Source organism: Emiliania huxleyi, assembly GCF_000372725.1.
Source record: "Emiliania huxleyi CCMP1516 unplaced genomic scaffold EMIHUscaffold_103, whole genome shotgun sequence".
NCBI classification, from domain to species: domain Eukaryota; phylum Haptophyta; order Isochrysidales; family Noelaerhabdaceae; genus Emiliania; species Emiliania huxleyi.
The window spans coordinates 153,199-167,161 of NW_005202237.1; the positions used below are offsets into that span (position 1 = coordinate 153,199).

The 13,963-nt window shown below is 68.2% G+C and overlaps 5 protein-coding genes across 6 annotated transcripts; 1 reads left to right on the plus strand and 4 right to left on the minus strand.

The window, feature by feature from the left end:
- Positions 1–1,320: 1,320 nt before the first annotated feature.
- EMIHUDRAFT_439549 (hypothetical protein) lies at positions 1,321–2,212 on the plus strand. Its single transcript, XM_005793059.1, has one exon. It carries the CDS (start codon positions 1,353–1,355, stop codon positions 1,683–1,685), a length of 333 nt encoding a protein of 110 aa, XP_005793116.1. The 5' UTR covers positions 1,321–1,352; the 3' UTR covers positions 1,686–2,212.
- Positions 2,213–2,219: 7 nt separating this feature from the next.
- EMIHUDRAFT_558363 lies at positions 2,220–5,394 on the minus strand. 2 transcript variants are annotated; one of them, XM_005793144.1, is made up of 4 exons: positions 5,105–5,394; positions 3,928–5,009; positions 3,293–3,799; positions 2,220–3,163 (listed from the first exon to the last, which is right to left on the minus strand). In XM_005793144.1, exons 1-4 carry the CDS (start codon positions 5,349–5,351, stop codon positions 2,378–2,380), a joined length of 2,622 nt encoding a protein of 873 aa, XP_005793201.1. In that variant the 5' UTR covers positions 5,352–5,394; the 3' UTR covers positions 2,220–2,377. The 2 variants fall into 2 exon arrangements, with proteins under 2 accessions (XP_005793201.1, XP_005793200.1); XM_005793143.1 differs by having other exon boundaries at positions 2,220–3,799.
- Positions 5,395–6,050: 656 nt separating this feature from the next.
- Positions 6,051–7,610, minus strand: EMIHUDRAFT_222424 (hypothetical protein; the record flags this gene model as incomplete). Its single annotated transcript, XM_005793060.1, has 4 exons — positions 6,051–6,138; positions 6,298–7,099; positions 7,213–7,451; positions 7,534–7,610. 4 exons carry the CDS (start codon positions 7,608–7,610, stop codon positions 6,051–6,053), a joined length of 1,206 nt encoding a protein of 401 aa, XP_005793117.1.
- Positions 7,611–11,087: 3,477 nt separating this feature from the next.
- Positions 11,088–11,852, minus strand: EMIHUDRAFT_69566 (hypothetical protein; the record flags this gene model as incomplete). Its single annotated transcript, XM_005793061.1, has 1 exon — positions 11,088–11,852. A coding segment is annotated over one exon (765 nt), but the record flags the coding sequence as incomplete, so codon positions are not given.
- Positions 11,853–12,081: 229 nt separating this feature from the next.
- EMIHUDRAFT_108364 (hypothetical protein) lies at positions 12,082–13,675 on the minus strand (the record flags this gene model as incomplete). Its single annotated transcript, XM_005793062.1, has 2 exons — positions 12,082–12,612; positions 12,785–13,675. The coding sequence occupies 2 exons, from the start codon at positions 13,673–13,675 to the stop codon at positions 12,082–12,084; spliced, it is 1,422 nt and encodes a 473-aa protein (XP_005793119.1).
- Positions 13,676–13,963: the final 288 nt, after the last annotated feature.

The following is a 13,963-nucleotide window of genomic DNA, read 5'->3' on the forward strand; positions in this document are numbered from 1 at the left end:
GCCCCCCCCCCCCCCCCCCTTCTTGGCGCTCGCTAACCGTTCGCACCCACCACACTGTCCCACAAACAACGCACACACGCACTTCTCAGCACGCTAGATGGCTGGCAGTAGTAGCAGCGTGACGATGAAGAAAAGCTATCAACGCTTGTTTGTTCTCTTGGCACCTTGGAGTGCTGGCTGGGGGGGGCGACAGGGAGGATGTGGCCTTGAGTTATGTGTACGCCTACTCAGGGTGTGTGGCAGCCCGCTGGCTGTGTGTCTTGTGAGCCTGTTTGTGTCTGTGTGTCGCTCGTGCGTGTCGTCATCATCTGTCTAGCGTCCACCCATACCGCGTTGGTGTCCAGTCCGAGCCTGGCTGTTCTTCACCTTTCTACCTACCTACCTACACGGGTCAGGGGTCAGCCTGGACGTGCCAGCCACGTATCCACGCAAGCGTGGTCCGCGCGCATGGCATACAGGCGTTCGATGTAGGCCGCACGTCGTGGCACTATGACGAAGGTAGACGTGCGGCTGCAGCGCGCCCGCCGCAGGCTCGGCGGTGCGCGCGTGTTAGCGATAAAGTTGCGGGTAGAGCCGTTCCCGACTTTTCGAATGCGAGGCCTCTGCGACGAGTGCCAGTCGCGCTGCGGAGCCACGCCCTTCGAGCCGCGTCCCGTCGGCACTACCCTCGAGTGCGTGTCGCCTTGGTTGGCGACACCCACTCGCCGAGGGCAGTCCGGCCGACGGGAGCCTGTCGCGCGCCGGCGACGAATGCGGCGTGCGTCGGCGGTTTCGAGTTCGAGGCGACGATGCGGGCACGACCACCGCCCTGCTTCCTGACCCGGCAAGGAGGGGCCTACTCCCGTTCCGCGAGGAACAGGAGGTCTCCCCCCCTCCCCCGGCCTGGGCAGCGACGGGTGGACGGCAGCCCCTTCCGGGTTGGCAGGCGAGAGTCTGCGGGGCTCACGAGCCGAGTCTCAACCACACGCCCCCGGCGCCTGTACTCCACCAAGTCAAAGTGAAAAGATCTTATCAGCCAGGCGGGCAGGGCAGGCGGGCAGGCGGGCGGGGTCAGGGAAGAGGGCCCTCGGGTTACGCCTCGCCCGGCCCCCTCCGAGGGGGTGGGGGGAAGGGGAAAGAGGGGGGCCCTCGGGGTGCGCCTCTCCCGGCCCCCTCCGAGGGGGGAAGGGAACTATTCTCTGTCCATCTACAGCTTGGGTGGTGGTACACTGCGTCGAGACAGCTCAGCCTCGCGCCCTGCCTTCCTGGAATACTTGCGAATACCCTGCTTCGCCGTGCACCTTCATTTCACGGTGTCGTGTGGGAAGAGCCTTGCCTGCCCTTTGCTCGCGCCTCCGTGGCTGCGCCGCGACATGGCGACCACGCGCGCCGCGGACGCGGTCAAGGAGAAGAAGTCGGAGGAGGAGGAGTTCCACACCGGGCCGCTCTCGGTGCTCACGCAGAGCGTCAAGTCCAACACGCAGGTGCTCATCAACTGCCGCAACAACAAGAAGCTGCTCGGCCGCGTCAAGGCCTTTGACCGGCACTGCAACATGGTGCTCGAGAACGTCAAGGAGATGTGGACGGAGGTTCCCAAAAAGGGCAAGGGCGTCAAGAAGGCCAAGCCCGTCAACAAAGACCGCTTCATCTCGAAGATGTTCCTGAGAGGCGACTCGGTCATCATCGTGCTGCGCAACCCGAAGTAGACTGCCGTTCAGCGGCGGGGGAGGGGGGCGCGGCAAACTGCCGCACGGGCCGCGCGCGCCGAACTTGCTGCCGCAGAGGGGGCAGCCGTTCGGCCGACTCGCTCGGCCGGCTGCGGGCGGGCTGCGCGTGTGTGCGTGTGCATGCAGGGCGGCTTCGCACGAGGGCTGCCTTCCCCCTCGCTGCCCCCTCCATCCACCCGCTCGCAAATGTTTGCGCCCGCCCCTGCATCGCTTAGAATCTGCCCCTCCCCCCTCTCACGAGGGCGGTGTACCCGTACTGTGGCGTCGCGTGCGCGCGCCCTCGTCGATCTGTCCGTTCCGCCGGGTATCCCCCGCAGCATGTGAGTCACTTAATCAATGTCAGAGCTCCCACTGGTGGATGATGCATGCCCGCCGGAAAGGATCAGGGGAATGCTCAGCATGGTGGTTCAGGTGCGGGCACCGAAAGCGGCGGTGACAACGAGAAGCGTCTTCATGGGGCGTTGCCGCTCTCGTGCTTCTCGGCCTGGATCATGGCTGCCTGGCGCGATGGCTGTTGTATACGCGGGAGTAGACGAATAAGACATCCCCCCTTCTCTCTCTCTCCCCACCGACCTCCGCCCCGCGCCGGCCGGTGCTGCGACTTGTGCGCGCCACCTCTCTCGCCCCAAGCCTCGCGGCCACTCGCCCCACCCCCGCCCCGCCCCGAGGCCTCACGCGACGGAGCTCGCGACAAACTGCGAGACCGTCATATCCGACGAGCGGACCGTCAGCCGCATGCCGACCGCCCGGTTCGAGTCCGCGCGCAAGTTGACTATCGCAAAGACCTGCATCCCGCCCAGGAAGACGCCCGAGAGCAGCACCGTCAGCTTGGTCACGTCGTCGGGCGCCGCGGCCGAGTTTTCGCACGGGGACATCCCGAGGAAGTCGATGACCGCCTCCATCGCCTGCCGGATCGAGTTGTACGACAGCGAAAAGGTCTCGACCACCTCGCAGCCGTTGCCGACCGACTCCCACGCGGCGCGAAAGTCGAGCACGGCGACACGCTTCATGAAGTCGGCGGCGCACACCTCGAGCTCCTCCAGCTGGTACTCGTCCTCGTACCCAGGCTCGTCGTCCGTCGGCCCGGTCGCCGGGTCGACGTCCTTGACGACAAACTTGAGCGTGCAGGGGATGGTGCCGACCGGCACACCCTCCAGCCGGCGCAGGCAAGCGTACGCTGTCCCCGGCTGGCCAAAGGGCAGCGAGGCGCACGGCACGTGCGTCTCGAGCGCGAGGCCCGGCACGGCGGCCAGGTCGAGCGCCACCGTGACGGAGGAGAGAAGCTGGTCCTCGAGCGTGTTGTTGAGCTGGAAGGCGAGGATGAGGTGCGACGCGTACAGGTGCTTGGTGCACACAACCTCGTACTCGGTCCCAACCTCGGACAGCGGCACGCGCTTCGACGAGGTGAAGCGCGCGCCCACGTGCACAAACTCGGGCATCCGCGACAGCAGGTCCGCCTCCTCGGCCGGCGCCGCCATTGCGGGCGCGGGCGCGTCGGCGGCGGGCCCGGCGTCCTCGCTCGCGGCCGCCGCCTTGCTGGTCGCCTCCTTTTGCATCTTCGCGAGCATCTCGGCGTCGATGGTGACGTCGTCGATCGAGAGGGGGCGCTCGGTGGGCGCGGCGAGGTACTCTCTGCACGACGCCTCGAGCGCGGCGAGCGGCACCGGCAGCGGCTCGAGCAGCAGCGACTGCGCCGACTTTCCGGCGAGCGTCGCGCCAGAGTCGAGCCCGGTGAGCAGCGTGACGAAGAAGATGGCGCGGTCGCGCACCTCGTCGTCGTTATCGTACAGGCAGCGCTGCAGCAGCACCGTGATCGACGGCCGCAGGTAGGCGATCGAGATGCCAAACTTCGCGAGCGCAGAGACGGCCGACGCGCGGACCGTCGCATTCTCGAGCACGACGCGGTTGTAGATGAAGCGGATGTACTTCGAGGGCTCCTGCGTGCTTGGCCCCTCGACGCCGAGCAGGTACAGGATCTGGGTCGAGAGCAGCGTGAACTCGCAGTCCTCGATGAACTCGCACAGGTGCGAGAGGCCCGCCTCCTTGGCCTCTGGCACGCGCGCGATGATGGAGAGCAGCGTGTCGACGATGGCCTGCGGGAAGGCGGGGGGGGGGGGGGGGGGGGGGGGGTGGCGAGTCGAGACGGGTGGCGCGCGGCGCGCCTCCCCGCGCGCCCTCTCGCCCGGGCGGTGGCGGGGGTCGGGGGCGGTGGCGGGGAGGCCTTTTTGTACTGGAAGCCGCCCTCCTCGCGCAGCACGTTTGCGAGGAAGGTCATGAGCAGCCGGTGCTTCTGCGGGAACTTGAGGCACATCGCGCGGATCGCGTCGACGACGACGATCTTGAAGTCGTCCGCGATCTCGGACATGAAAGACGTGATTTGCTTCATCAGCCGCTCGACGCCCGACTCGGAGCCCGTCTTGAGCAGCGTGGTGATGGCGAGCGTGGCGATGGAGCGGTTCGAGTCGTTGATGAGGCCCTCCATGTCCATGTTGCAGGGGGTCACCGCCATCGGGTGCGCCATCGCGATCTTGTTGAGCGTGCGCACGGCGGAGAAGCGGCACGCCGGCTTTGGCGAGCAGAGGAAGAGCTGCAGCACGGTGATCGACGGCGACAGCTCGCGCTGCGCCACCGACGTGAGCGAGCAGATGGCGGTGGCCGCTTCGTAGATGACCATGTCGGAGCGGTGGCGGAGCGACGCCTCGAGAAAGTCGAAGAGCGCGCGGTCGCGCTCCGAGCCACCGTCCTCCATCATCGCCTTGGCGAACCGGATGAGAAGGCAGTGCGCGAGCGGCGACTTGAGCGGCGTCCGCGTCAGCGAGGCAACCACCTTGGAGACGGCGAGGCGGTCCTGCCGCTTGATCTGGTGGAGCAGCGCGAGGGCGTGGTACTGCACCGAAGGGTTGTCCGATGCCAGCGCCGTCTGTACCTCGTTGACCCACCGGCGAACCACCTCGGGGTTGACGTGCATCAGGTGGATGCCAGAGACGAGCGCAGACGCGGCGACGAAGCAATTCTTGTCGACGAGCGCCTGCTTGAGGTGGCGCTCGATCTGCGCCAGCATCGTCGGGTCGGTGCGCGCAATGATGGCGCCGAGCACACGCAGCGCGTTCGCGCGGTTCAGGTCCACCTTGGAGTTCATGTCCTTTGTGAGCGTCGCGCAGACGATGATCACCTCCTCTGGGCTCGGCTTCAGCTCTTTGAGCACGAGGTAGAGGAGCCGCCGGAGCTGCTGGTCCTTGTGCATCAGCAGCTTGGTCACGCCGAAGAAGATCTCGGTCGTCTCAAGCGCGGTCAGCTTCTCGCCTGCGCGGCGGAGAGGCGCGGGGCTGGCGGTCGGCAGCGCGCGCCCGGCGCCCGCTCGCTGGGCGTTGGGCGCGCGCGGTTGGCGGAGCGCGCACCCTGCGCCAGGAGCCAGAGGATCTTGGTCAGGATGCTGATGCATTTCCGCGGGTTGATCTCGCGGTCGTTGAAGCACCTGCACTCCTGCAGCACGGCCGCCTTCTGCAGCGACTGAAACGGCGAGTACGATTCGTCCTCGTCCTTCTTCTCGCCCTTGGTCATCTGCATGACCGCCTCCTTGGCGCCCTGCAGCCACTGCGCGCCCTGCGCCGTGAGGTCCGAGCTGCCGCCCGTCGCCATTGCCATCGGCGGAGCGCAGCCGACACTCTCTCTCGACACTTTGTCACCCAGCGCCGCTGGCCTGCGCAGCACGATTTCTTTTAACATTAGGGGGGTGTTAAGGAGGGAAATATAGACCGACCCGCAGCGCCGCTCGTGCAACGGACACGTGAGCAGCACCCACCGCGCCCGTCCCTGCGACGCGCGGCAGCCCAAAAAAATAGAGCACAACCGCCAGTTCGCGCTGTGCGGCCTGCACCGCAGGACAGCGGCGGGCTCTCTTGCGGAGAATTTATTTCTCGGCTGCGTTGGCTCGCCAAAGTCTTTGTTCTCGATGGCGCTGTCCGCTGACTGGGGCGGGCGTTGTGCGCGTTTTGTGGAGAAGCAAAAACGCACGTCGTCCGGGTTCTGTTGTGTGTCGAGCGTGCGGGCGGAGGGAGGCTGAGCCTGTGGCGAGAGCTAGGTAGATAGAGGTTTAGAGCAGTGCGAGAGTTACACACGACCCACACTTGTAAAAAGAATCCACGCGCCGTACAGCTCAGGCAGGTCATGCGACAGGCTGAAGATCCATATACATTGATCATTGTGAGTTTCGGGTGTGCAGCGGATGCGGGTCGCACACGATGGCGCACGCCACCTTTCACAATCACATCGTTCGCCCACAAGAAGAGAGTCCCCCCACCCCCACCCCCGCACCCACCCACCCTACCCCTCACACTTTGTGCGTCACAGGTCCTCCAAGAATGGCCCCAGCACCTCGTCCCACGAGTCGTGCACCATAAAGTCGCCGAGGTAGCCGTACATACAAGTTCTTCTGAGCAGCGCCCGAATCCAGCCCCCTCAAAAAGAATCCACGCGGCGTGACGTGGCAGCAGTCGCGGCACATGGAGGCAGGTCGCTAGACTGAGAGATGATCAGCCTCTCTGAGCTGGGCTCGAGCGGGCAGCAGCCCCTCTGGCACGGCGGGCAGCACCCGGGAGGGTCGACGAGCGCTTCGTGAGGAGGGTGGTGCACCTTGTTGAACCGAATCGGCGCGGGGGGCTTGCATCCGGTGTTGGCCTGGCACTTCAAGAAGCGCATCTCGGGCGGCCCCTGCGGCGCCATCCGACCGTCGACGTACACAGCCTCGTACCGCGTGCCGGCGGCGGTCGGCGTGGCAAAGAAGGGAACTGTGGTCACCCCATTGTACTCCTCCCGGGCGGTAATCGCGTCGGCGAGCCCGCCCTTGGCCGCCTTCACCTGCTGCTCGCTCAGCGCACCGAGCCCATTGGCGTTGCTGAGCCCCGTCGGCATGATGCTCGCGTACAGAGCCATCGGCTCGGGCTTCCGGTGCTCTCCAGAGGGGTTGTCTTGCGTCTTGCCGCAGCGGCGCGGCCACAGAAAATCGGACTTTTTGAGGTCGGGCCGCCCGGACACGATGCGTTCGGCCTCGGCCTCGCTCGAGGCGAGGAAGCGGCCTTTGGGGATGCCGTAAGTCTTGAGGTACGTGCGGTACACCGATTCTTGCCAGAAGGCGTGGCAGCCCGGCACGGGAAGGCCAACCGCCTTGAGGCACTCTGCACAGCTGTAGAAGGGGAGCTCGCAGATCTCGCGCAGGCCGAAGGGTAGCGTGGTGGCAAAACCCATCGACTCCTTCTCAAGCACATCGAGGTCTGCGATGGCCTCCGGCTTCCAATCGCGGCTGACGTCCAGCAGCAAGTCCTCGGCGTCGCCGTCAGCGGTCAAGTCGGCGAGACCAAAGGTGTAGGCGGACAACGCCCAGAAGCCACCGGAGACTACGGGGGCGGGAGGAATGGATGATGAGTCGCTGATTGTTGTTGGTCTAAGCGTGATGTACGTGGTTGTGAAAACTGCAGTGGATCGGGCCAACGTGAGTGTTGCCACGTACTTCCAACGATGCCGTCAAAGTGGTTGAGCTTTCCCTTCTTGTGCAGGCCCCGCATGATCCCATACGTAGATACCACGGCTCGATTGCCTGCACCCATCAAGCACATCGCACTCTCCCACTCAAAAGGCGGCGGACCATACGGATCAGCAGGAGTGCTGGGAGGCAGGTCGCGGCCTCGGGTGCCAGCGAGCTTGAGCTTCTCCTGCTTTCGCAGTGACTCCACAAACTTGGGGTTCGGCCTGCTGCAGTCGGGCGGTGCAGTCATGCCGTGCCGCTAGTGCCTATCTTGTCGACGTACAACTATTGACGCGATTACGTCACGGCATTTTGAGAAAAATCAAGCCCTGACCGTCTGCAATGCACGCGTCGCACCCGCCCATTTCAAACGACTCGACCATGCACCATGGCCAAAGTATTAAGTTTATAACCTCCCCCATTGGTCTTTTGTTTCGCGCGTCTCCTCGAGCGGGTCCGAACGAGGCCGAGCTCGAATTTGGAGATATATATACATCACACATGCAGGGTATGGTTTAAATAATAACTGGCTAGACGCTTGAAGTCCTGGCCAGCTCGGCCGCTTTCGCCTCCGCGCGCAAGCGCCGCAGTTCGCTGACGAGCGCTCGACGCTCGTCCTCCGCTCCGCCGGAGGCATGCACAGCACCGACATGCGTCGCGCTTCCGGGCTCCTCGCTCTGCTCCGTCGAGTTCTCCGGGGAGGAGAGCACGTCCATGTCCTTCTCCACGACAGCCACGCGATGGATGGGGCTGTTCCCCTCGCAAATGTCCGGCTCAAAACTCGCCACGTCCGCGGCGTCGGAGTCCGTCCGAGGGTGCGGGCACGGCTCGGCGTCGGCGAGAGCGCTGTCGTTGGCGAGAGCAGCGTCGAAGTGGAGTCGCCGCGCGACCGTCGAGGGAGAGTCGGCTCGGAAGTGCGGGTTGGCCTTTGCAGGAGCCTCGACAGGGGCGAACTTGCCCGCGGAGCCCGCGACCGCATCGCGGCGCGCCTCCGCGGATGATCGCGCGGCCCATGGGGCTAGAGGCGACGCTGAAGGCGGCGCAGCTGTCGGCGGCGCGTCTGCAGGGTCGCCCGCGCCGGGCCCGGCGGCGTGCGCCGTCGTCAGAGCGCGGCGCCTCGGCTGCACGGCAGTGGAGAGGGCGAAGTGGCGGAGCCGCTGCGCCCTCGGCGAGACGAGCCGCGAGGACTCGCTCTCGAGCAAGAGCGGCGCCGCCGCGCCAGCCGCGGCGGCCGGCCGAGCGCCGTCCCACGCCGCCTGGCTGGCCGCAAGAGGCGCGCAGCACGGAGCAGATGCGGACGAGACGAGGGTCGAGGAGGAGGATAAGCTTCGGGGCGGAGCGCTGACCTCCCACCCGTGGGCAGCGGCGGCGGCGGCGGCGGCGCGTCGCGCCTCTGCCCGCGCGTGCAGGACGGCGGTCCGGACGAGCGACGGGCTGTGCCCGATCGCGAAGACCTCGTCGAGGAGGTGCGGCGCGTCGAACTCGAGCGTAAACTCGGCCACCTCTCGCAATCGAGTGAGGCTTGCGGGCAGGTCGAGCAGCGCCCAGCGGCCGCGCGGCGACGGCTCGGAGCGAGGCAAGCTGAACGGGGTGGGCACGCGCAGCGGGCGGAGAGTGGCCTCGTTCCGGAAGCGGACGCGCAGCCCTCGCACCGCGACTTGGCTGTGCGCACGGTACAGCAAGCAGATTGCATGCCTGCTCTGGATGCAGGCGGCGCGGTGCCGGTTGAGCCACGAGCCGCCCCAGTGCAGCCACGGCACCGCAGCGAGCGACTCGGCCGAAGCGCGCACCTCGCTGGGCAGCGCCAAGTCTGAGCGCCGCCACGCGTAGAGCACGCCGAAAGCGGCGCTGCCGTGCGGCTTGTCGGACGGCGGCAAATTCAAGGCCGTCAGCGGAAGCTGCGGCAAGCTCTGCGCTGTATCGGCGTGGCGAGGGGCCCGAGTGGGCGTGGGCGGTGCCGACGACGGCACAGCGGTCGAGCGGGGCGTGTGGCGGCGGTGAGGGTCCGTCCGGTGAGAGGAGCGGCGCAGCGCCCGCAGCTGCTTCCGCTGCGCCGACCCGCGCGGCAGGTCGGGCGACTCGCGCGGCCTCGGCGAGTGCGAGATTGCGATGACCACGGGGGTGGAGCTACCGAGGAGGGAGGCCGAGTCGGAGGTGTCGCCGGCCGACTGGGCGGGCTCCGCTCGCGCCGGCGGCAAGGAGAAGGTGAATGCCGGCGCCGGGGGCGGCTCGGGGGCCTCGGCAGCCCCGGCTGCCGATCCGCTGCTCGCGCAACCGCTGCTCGCGCCGACAATCTCGCGTCGTGAGTCGGCGGGAGCAGATGCCGGGACGCACTGCTCCCCGAGCTCCTTCCCGCCCGCCGGGTCCTCGGGCGAGCTTGCGAGCAGCCTCGGCTGCGGCGCGGAGTACGAGTGCTCGAGCTGAGCCTCCGAGGCGGCAGCCTCCGAGGCGGCAGCACCCTCGGAAGGAGGCGAAGCCTCCTCAGCCTCCGACGGGTCGTGCTCGCGCGGCGGAGGAAGCGGCGCGGCGGCGCGTGCGTACGCCGAGATGACGCTTGCCGCAGCCTCGCCGACGAGGGCAGCGAGGGGAGAGCGAGGCGGCCCGGGCGATAGCGACGGCGCTGCGCGCTGCGGCGGCGAGGGCGGCCGCTTCTCCGCCGGAGTCGCTGCAGGAGGGGCGGTTGCCTCGGACGCTGCGAGCTCCGCGACTGCCGGTGGGACTGCGGCGGGCGGAGGAGCGGAGGAGGAGCGCGGACGGCAGAGGGGCTGCTCAGTCGCCGCCTCCTCATCTGAGACCAAAGCAGCAGCTGGCGCGGTCAGAGCAGCAGCTGGCGCGGTCAGAGCAGCAAGTGACGCGGTGCCCTCCGTGCGCGAGACTGGGGCGGAGACCTCCGGTGCGGCAGACGGCGCGGCGGCAGCCTGGTTGCCCTGCGCCTGCTCCGCCTGCGCCTGCTCCTCTGTCGCCTCGGCCAGCGGCGCCGGCCGACCCCCGAGCGCTTCCCGCAGCGCCTCTCTCTCTTCCGAAAGCGCCTTGACCGCCTGCTGCTCCCGCTCGAGCCTCCTCCTGCACGACGCGAGCTCGCGCGCGAGACTCGCGCTCTTGCTGCGCGCCGCAGCGCACTGCCGCCGCAGCGCGTCTCCCTCGGCCCTCTCCCGCTCGAGCGCCAGCAGGACGGCCTCGAGCGACCGGTGCCCGCGCGGCACCGCCCAGTGCGCTCGCGTCGTGCCCGCAGACAGCCGCGAGCCGCCCTCCTCGCCCTCCTCGCCGACGGAGAAGGCGGACGCGCACGGCGCAGCGGGCTCTGCAGCCATCGGGCGAGTGGCGGCCCCTGCTGCCGCCGCCTCTGCCGCCTCTGCCGCCTCTGCCGCCGCATCCGTTGCATCCGTTGCATCCGTTGCATCCGCCTCGTGGGCGTGTGCAGATGCCGCCGCCGGGACGCCCTGCCACGCCTCCCGTCCTGAGCTGCTGGGGCACGCGGAAGGCGTCCACGGGATCGTCCACTGGATCGCCCTGGGGAGCGAGGTGGTTGAAAGGCTGGGGAGCGAGGAGGCTGGCAGCAGAGAGGAGGCTGGCAGCAGAGGGGGCGCGCGCTCCGTCGGAAGATCGGCAGCCTCTTCCGGGAGGGCTGGGGGCGGCGGCGGCGGCGGAGGAGGGGGGGGAGGCAGAGAGGGCGGCGGCGGCGGCGATGACGGGGGCGGGGGCGACGGCGGCGGGAGAGAAGACTGCGGCGGCAGCGGCGGCAGCGATGGCGGCGGTTTCGGCGGCGGCGGCGGTTGCGGTGGGAGCTGTGGCCGAACGACGCCCTCGGGGCTGAGCAGCGCATTGATCGCGGGCAGGCGCTGTCGCACGGGCGAGTAGGCCAGGATCTGCTGCGCCGTCGGCCGGAGAGACGCGTCCTTCTCGAGCAGCTTGACGGCGAGGAAGGCGAGCTCCGGCGAGTAGCGCGCAGGCAGCGGCGGCACAGGCGAGTGCAGGATCCTGCGCGCGAGCGCGAGCTGGTTGGAGGCGAGGAAGGGCGGGCGGCCCGTCGCCAGCTCGTACAGGAAGCAGCCCAGCGCCCAGACGTCCGACTTTGGACCGTAGGGCCGCTCCTCGCACATCTCTGGCGAAAAGTAGAGCGGCGTGCCGACGCTGCTGGTCGCCTGGTGCGACTGCTCCGACATGATCCGGCCGAGCCCGAGGTCGCCGATCTTGACGACGCCGCGCTCGTCCGTGAAGATATTGTCCGGCTTGATGTCGCGGTGCAGCACCCGCGCCCCGTGCATCGCACTCAGCCCAGAGGCGACCTGGATGACGGCTCTCCAGATGAACTCCTCGTCGGTCGGCGGGCAGCCGGCGGCGGCGCGGGCCTTGAGCCACATGCCAAAGTCCCTCCCGGCGTCCTCCATCACCAGGTGAAGCACATTGTCGTGGATGAAGGAATCGACAAAGCCCACGACTGAGGGGTGGCGGATCCGCTGCAGGCACGAAGCCTCGCTTTGCATCGTGGCGCGCTTGGTTTCATCGAGGCCGGAAAGCGGGATCCGCTTGACCACCAGGATCCTGCCGTCGCTGCGGCGGCGAACGCGGTGCGCCACGCCCGTGGTGCCTCTACCCACGAGTTCAATAGAGACAAAGGCTTCCATTGGGCGGTTGCCGCGAAAGACCGTCTCACAGGTATCAGGTTGGTTTTCCCGCTTCCCGAAAAAAAAACACCGAACCTGCCCCCCCGCCCCTCATTTCAAAACAAGCAGGGGGGCAAGGGCGAGGGAAGGTCCCTCTCTCACCCCAAACATGAGCATCCATGCAGACAGCGCCGGGCTGTTAGGCGCCCTCGACGCGCCCTCGACGCGCCCGGCTCCCCCCCTCTGCTACTCAGCCGAGGTGAATGGTGAGGTCGTCGCGCGGCGGCGAGCGGAGGCGGCGGTAGAGCTTGCTGTCGGCGCCGGAGAATTCGTGCGTCAGCGAGAGCAGGAAGGTGTTGCAGCAGAGGTCGAGCAGCTGCAGGCCGCGGTTCGCGTCGAGCGCGTTTGCGATCTCCTCGCCGCCGCCGTGCCGGATGGCGTTATGCGCGAGGCGGAGCTCGCGCAGGCGCCGGTTCACCTTGAGCATCCCCGCGACGCGGCCCGCCGCCTCGCAGCCGGCGAAGTTGCGATCGAGGAGCAGCGTGGCGAGCCCCGCCGCCCTGTGCCGCAGCGCGTCGGCGAGGGCCGAGACGCCCTCGTCGCCGAGGCTGTTGTGCGACATGTCGAGCAGCTCGAGGCTGGAGCCGCGGCCGAGCAAGCCGCCCCGCACCAGCGCCTGCGCCGCCCCCGCCTCGAGCTCGTTGCCCGCGAGCCGCAGCGAGACGAGGGCCGGCGCGTGCCGCAGCGCGAGGAGCAGTCCGCACGCGTGGCGAGGGTAGTCCTACGGGAAGGTTCCGAGAAGCATCAGGCAGGCTTCCGGGGGGAGCAGGGCCGCGCGCGCGGCGGCTAGTCTCCTCGCGATGGGCGACGCCGGTGAGGCGGCAGAGGCCGGACGAGGAGAGGTCGAGCGAGCGGAGCGCGAGCGGCTCCCCCCCGCCCGCCCTCGCCTCCACCGCCGCCAGCAGCGCCTTTGCGCCGAGCGAGGTGAGCGGGTTGCCCGGCACCTCCAGCTCGGCCAGGTCGGGGAGGAGGGCGGAGAGGACGGCGGCCGCGCCGTCGCGGGCGAGGCAGGGACCGTCGAGCCGCACGCTCCTCAGCCGGCGGAAGCGCGCGAAGAAGGCCGCCGCCTCCGCCAGCCCGAGCGGCACGCGGAGCGAGCGCAAGCAGACGCGCCGAGCGCCGGTCGCCTCGAGGCGCAGGCGGGAGCAGGTCGAGGCGGCGCGAAGCATCGCCGGCGTGTCGAGGGCGGTCAGGATCTGGCCGAGCAGGTCCGCGGAGAGCGTCAGCAGTAGGCTCTCCCTCGGCCGGCGCGCGACCTGCCGCGCCCGCCCGCCCGATGCGGAGCCGGACGGCGGCCGCTTCCGGAGCACGCGGCCCTGCACCTCGGAGCGGCAGGAGGCCGGCTGGGGGGGCGGCTTGGCGGCCGGGGGCGCCGGCACGCGGTCGGGGACCGTCTCGCGGCCGGGCGACGCCTCCGCCACCGCCTGCTGCGGCGGAGCGTCGCACACGGTGAAGGCCGGGACCTCGTCGCCATACTCGGCGTCGCGCTCGTCGACAGAGGCCACGAGGAAGGTGATGGTCGAGCCGCGTCGCACGTCGACGGTCTTGAAGCGCGCAATCTCCCTTCCGTTCACGAAGGTGCCGTTGGAGCTCGTGTCCGTGAGCTTGAGCCGGCCCGACGGAGTCAGCCGGAGCGTGCAGTGCGTGCCCGAGATCTGGGCATTCGCGATGCGATAGTCGGCGTGGATGCTGCGGCCGACGACGAGATCCGCCTTGTCCGCCGTGATGAGGAGGTCGGCGAACGAGGGCGAGTCGGAGAGGAGGCGGAAGCCTCGCCTCGGCATTGGTTCGCAGGAGATCGGTGGAGTTCCCGCGGTTTTGCTCGCACTGGCGGGATTTTTCTTCATTTTTCGTTACAAACGTTGGTGTCCCAGTCGTTGGTCGGACTGTGTTTCGCCTTCCCATCAATCAATCAATCAAACGACAGAGAACGAGACAAGGAGTGCAGAGAGAGAACAGAAAACACAGCTCTCCCCTTTCTCCCATTCATTCAGCTAACGTCTGAGCTTGTCGCCCCATGTCCGTCAGGTGCAGCTCCCCCCGGCTGCTGCTGCTCCGCCACTTCCGCAGAG

Coding starts and splice junctions, on each gene's coding strand:
- EMIHUDRAFT_439549 (XM_005793059.1), top strand. CDS start 1,353: ATGGCGACCACGCGCGCCGCGGACGCGGTCAAGGAGAAGAAGTCGGAG.
- EMIHUDRAFT_558363 (XM_005793143.1), bottom strand. CDS start 5,351: ATGGCAATGGCGACGGGCGGCAGCTCGGACCTCACGGCGCAGGGCGCG. Junction 5,010..5,104: donor CCTCTGGCTCCTGGCGCAGG/GTGCGCGCTCCG, acceptor TCCGCCGCGCAG/GCGAGAAGCTGACCGCGCTT. Junction 3,800..3,927: donor GCGGCTTCCAGTACAAAAAG/GCCTCCCCGCCA, acceptor GCCTTCCCGCAG/GCCATCGTCGACACGCTGCT.